Source organism: Apium graveolens, chromosome 7 (genome assembly GCF_009905375.1).
Source record: "Apium graveolens cultivar Ventura chromosome 7, ASM990537v1, whole genome shotgun sequence".
NCBI classification, from domain to species: Eukaryota; Viridiplantae; Streptophyta; class Magnoliopsida; order Apiales; family Apiaceae; genus Apium; species Apium graveolens.
This window is the reverse complement of record NC_133653.1, coordinates 19567555-19572336: the sequence shown is the minus strand read 5'-3', so window position 1 is coordinate 19572336 and position 4782 is coordinate 19567555. Positions and strand designations below refer to the sequence as shown.

General features: G+C 37.3%; 1 protein-coding gene across 1 annotated transcript; it reads left to right on the top strand.

Moving 5' to 3' along the window:
• Nucleotides 1–630: 630 nt before the first annotated feature.
• LOC141673366 (uncharacterized) lies at nt 631–2791 on the top strand. The gene is made up of 3 exons (XM_074480108.1): nt 631–1276; nt 2016–2219; nt 2289–2791. Exons 1-3 carry the CDS (start codon nt 631–633, stop codon nt 2789–2791), a joined length of 1353 nt encoding a protein of 450 aa, XP_074336209.1.
• Nucleotides 2792–4782: the final 1991 nt, after the last annotated feature.

The window sequence follows — 4782 nt, the reverse complement described above, 5'->3', positions numbered from 1 at the left end:
TACCATCAATGATTTCGGCATGAAATTGGCTGGATTAGTTACAAACATATGAGCTTTTGGAGAGGAATTACTAAAAGTTATGTGGTGAAGAAGCTATTACGGGCAGTGCCCACCAAGTTTTTGAACATTGCCTCTACCATAGAGCAATTTGGCAACCTAGTTACTATGATTTTGGAAGAGACGGTGGGGTCGTTGAAGGCTCACGAAGAGCGTCTGAAGTGATTGACAAACACAGGAGGTAATCAACAACTTCTAACTAGGGAACAATGGATTGAAAAGGAGAAAGATGAGTCCAAGTTACTGTTGACAAGAGAAGAGTTGCTTAAGCGAAGTAACAGGGGTAGTGGTGAAATTAATACAGAGAGAACTCGAGCGAAAGAAGGTCTACGAAGCAGTCGTGATAAAAGCAAGGTGCATTGTTTCAATTTCCTTGCATATGGACTTTATGCCATCGAGTGTAGAAAGCCAAAACGTGACAAGGATGTAAAGGAAGAGGCTCATATGGCACAGATCCCTGACGAGGAACCTGCACTCCTCTTGGCAGAACTCAGGGAAAATTAAAAGAAGGTATTTTTGATCAATAAAGAACAGGTAAAGCTAAAGTTTAGTCAAGGTGATGTTGGAAGCCAAATGGAATCCAATAGGTGGTACTTAGATAATGGAGCTAGTAAACACATGATAGGACAACTATCCAATTTTGACAAATTGGACAAAAGTGTAGTGGGACAAGTTGAATTTGGGGATGGATCAGTTGTGCAAATTGAAGGAAAGGGCTGCATCTCTTTGAAGTGCAAGAATGGAAAAATCAGAACATTGAACGTGGTACATTTTATTCCCTCCTTATGTAGTAACATTATTAGCCTTGGGCAACTTGCAGAAGAGGGATACAATATCACTATTAGAGGAGATTATTTATGGTTTAAAGAACAAGAAGGAAATTTGCTTATAAAAGTTAAATGTTCAACAAATAGATTTTACAAAATTATAATCTATAGCAGGGATTTACAATGTTTGATGTCACGATGTGAAGATGAGAGCTGGTTGTGGCATTTTCTTCTCGGTCATGTTAATTTCAAGGCCATAAAACTCATGTTCATGGATAATATGGTATTGGGAATGCCTGTCATCAAACAACCGAAAGAGGTGTGCACTGGTTATCTCATGTCAAAGAAATGCAGAAAATATTTTCCTAGCCAATTGAAGTCCATCGCAACGAGACCTCCTGAGTTGGTGCATGGCAATCTCTTTGGCCCAATCTCACCAACCACGCCTGCAGGTAATAAATATATATTTGTTCTAATTGATAATTATAGTCGATTAATGTGGACTTATCTTCTGAAAAATAAAAATGATGCTTTTGACTCCTTCAAGAAGTTTCGTGTGTTAGTCGAAAATAGTTCAGGGAAAAAGATTTGTAAATTTAGAAAAAACAATGGTAAGGAATTTACCTCAAAGGATTTTGCTCGATATTATGAAGAAGTTGGGATCACTCACCATTTTTCTGCTCCATACTCGCCACAACTGAATGGCATGGTCGAAAGGCGTACAGGACCCTAATTGAGATGTCGCGAAGTTTACTTATGGAGATGAAGATGTCAAACTATCTGTTGGGGGAAGCTATTCGACACTCAACATATTTGTTGAATCCACTTCCAACCCGTGCTGTAACTGGTGTTACTCCATACGAGGCATGATCCAACGAAAAGCCAAGTATAGATCATTTGTGAGTCTTTGGATGTATGGCATATATGAAAGAACAGAATGTGAATCTGAAAAAGCTTTACAATAGAAGCAGACCAGTAGTGAATCTTGGCAAGGAACCGGGTACAAAGGCCTATAGGCTGCTAGATCCTGAAACTTGAAAGATACACGTGAGTCGAGATGTGATCTTTAAGGAGAAAAAGGCGTAGAATTGGTGTAAAATTGAAGATGCAAGCAAGATTAATACTGGTAATTTTCTTGTGATGTCGACTTTTCAAACTCAGCACACAGATGTTGAAGTGGTGTCCATGAAGCAAGTGACAACCCTGAAGATGAAGACACTATAGGTCAAAGTTCGAGCATATCAGAGTATGGGTCTAAGACTGATGAACCACCTGTAAAGTTCAAAGCACTTAATGAAATTTATGCTGCCACTGAACTAATAGAACTCAAGGAGGATGAACTATATCTTATGGGCATAGATGAACCAGTCAATTACTCACAAGCTGCTAAAGAGGGTGAATGGAGGAAGGCAATGTAAGCTAAAATTGAGGCTATTGAAAGAAATGGAACATGGGAGTTAACAGAATTACCAAAGGGGCAAAAGGCAATTGACCTGAAGTGGGTATATAAAATCAAACGAGATGCAGAAGGTAACATCACAAAGCATAAGGCCAGAATTGTTACGAAGGGCTATGCGCAAAGGAAGGGTGTGGATTTTGATGAGCTTTTTGCATATGTTACTCGTATCGAGACAATACGACTATTGCTGGAACTTGTAGCTAAAGGTAATTGGCAGGTGCACCATCTCGACGTCAAAATAGCATTCCTTAATGGAGAGATGAAGGAGGAAGTATTTGTGAAGCAACCTGAAGGATTCGTGAAATGTGGAAAAGAGCATCTCGTGTATAGGCTATTGAAGGATTTATACGGACTAAGAAAGGCTCCAAGAGCCTGGTATTCTAAGCTTAATAAGTGTCTAGAAGGGCTGGGATTTACAAGGTGTGAAATTTTAATCGTTGGAGTTTATGTGGATGATCTTGTAGTCACTGGTACAAGTGTTGAGGCTATTGTGGAATTCAAAACTTAAATGACAAAGAGTTTTGACATGATCGATTTGGGCAAGCTCACGTATTACTTGGGTATTGAGGTGGTGCAAGGAGATGGATACATATGTCTGAAACAAGCAGGATATGCAAAGAAGATATTTCACAAGGCGGAAATGTTTGAGTGTAATCCCACTAGAATTCTGATGCATCCTAAAGAGATCAGCATCAAGGATGAAGGAGGCAAACTGGTGGATTCAATAAATTTTAAAAGCATAATTGGAGGGCTGAGATACTTGATTTACACTAGGCCTAACTTGGCCTATTTTGTTGGTGTTATAAGTAGGTTTACGGAAAAACCTACACTGATGCATTTGAATGATGCAAAACGTGTCTTACGATATGTGAAAAGAACGATGGATTTTGGCTTAATTTATACTAGTGATGAAGAGAATAATGTTGTAATTGGGTACTCAGACAGCTATCTGGCAGGAGATGTAGAAGATAGAAAGAGCACTGGCGGTATGGTCTTCTATCTAAATAAAAGCTTGATAACAAGAAATTCGTAGAAACAGAAGTGTGTTGCACTCTCCTCATGGGAGGCTGAGTTTATGGCAGCAACAGCTGCCTCATGTCAAGGGATATGATTGAGAAAATTGTTGACACAAGTTACTGGGCAATACATTCAACCTGTGATGCTGTTTATCGATAGCAAGTCAGCCATTGACTTAGCGAAGAACCCTGTATTTTATGGTAGGAGCAAGTAAATTGACGTTAGATTTCATTTTATTAGAGAGTGCATTGAAAATGGAGACATCATTCTGAAACATTTGTGTTCAGAGGAACAACGGGCTAACTCTCTCACGAAGGCATTAAGCGTGGTGAATTTTGAGAAGATGAGGAGTATACTTGGAGTAAGAAACTGTGTTCAGAAAAGTTTGAATTAGGGGAAGTCTGTTGGGGTGTTAATTCAAACTTGAAGTTATCTGCTTTGTCTATTTATTTTTCTAACATGTCTGGGTCATGGCCTGGCCCGGAGAGTTTGTAGGAGTATTTTTTGAAAAAGTCTTAGTTTAACGTTAGTAGTTGATTTAGTCTAGGTAGGTTTGTTACGTAGTCCCTATTTTGTAGGATACTTTCTAGCTGTGTTTTGTTTAAGTATTGGAGTGAGTATCAATAAAATCTTTAAGTTGTTCAACGCTTACATTCTCTATTTTACAATCATACAGGTTTTATAAATTTTCATTTATCATGTAATTATGGACTACCATATAATGAGTTTTACTTATGATACTAAAAAATATAACTTGACAACTTTCAAATATGTTATAGGAGTGTAACAAACTACTATTTGAAAATGCTATTTTCTTATGACTATTTGACAACTGAGAATTTTTGAAATCAATTATCCACCCGTCAACATATTAGAATAAATTTGGGGTGTCTGATACTAAATAACACTGGGAGCTGCAGGGGATTATAGTTTCTACTTCGTGATGGTGATATGCCTGTAAGTAAACCCGATAAATATAATCACTTGTAATTTAGAAATTCAGTTTAATTAAATTCATTTGATGGTCCTCTCTTATTAAAATGAATAATGATATGATGAATAGAGGAGGTAACACAATGGAAAGCTGAGATTGATTTGCAAGTGTTGTGATGGAACCAATGGAGATAAAATACACGGGTTCACTCTTGCTCTAGCCTTTAGTGTAATGCATGGAAGCGACCAAGATCAATTTATACTTATGGTCCGTGTACAATATTCTCTAAAAAAATTGGTTGCATAAATTGTATAACATTATTTTTATAGATTCTTCACCGTGATTAACATCATCCCCTATATTCCGTACTATTTTTGCCTACGTTCCTTTCTGCTTTGAATTATGTCTGAATTTTTTACCGAGTCTGATTATAAAATTTAATAATAAAAAAGAATACGAAATTGATGGGTTTCATTTAAGACTATTCAAATATGTAATAATAGTATGTCCCCATTTACATGTATAATAATTTGAACAGTGAGTAGGGA

What these genes read in the sequence shown, in the direction of transcription:
- LOC141673366 (XM_074480108.1), top strand. Translation starts at nt 631, where the DNA reads ATGGAATCCAATAGGTGGTACTTAGATAATGGAGCTAGTAAACACATG. An exon ending in CTCACCAACCACGCCTGCAG is followed by an intron (nt 1,277 to 2,015) that starts GTAATAAATATA and finishes GTGTCCATGAAG; the next exon opens with CAAGTGACAACCCTGAAGAT. An exon ending in CTCACAAGCTGCTAAAGAGG is followed by an intron (nt 2,220 to 2,288) that starts GTGAATGGAGGA and finishes GGGAGTTAACAG; the next exon opens with AATTACCAAAGGGGCAAAAG.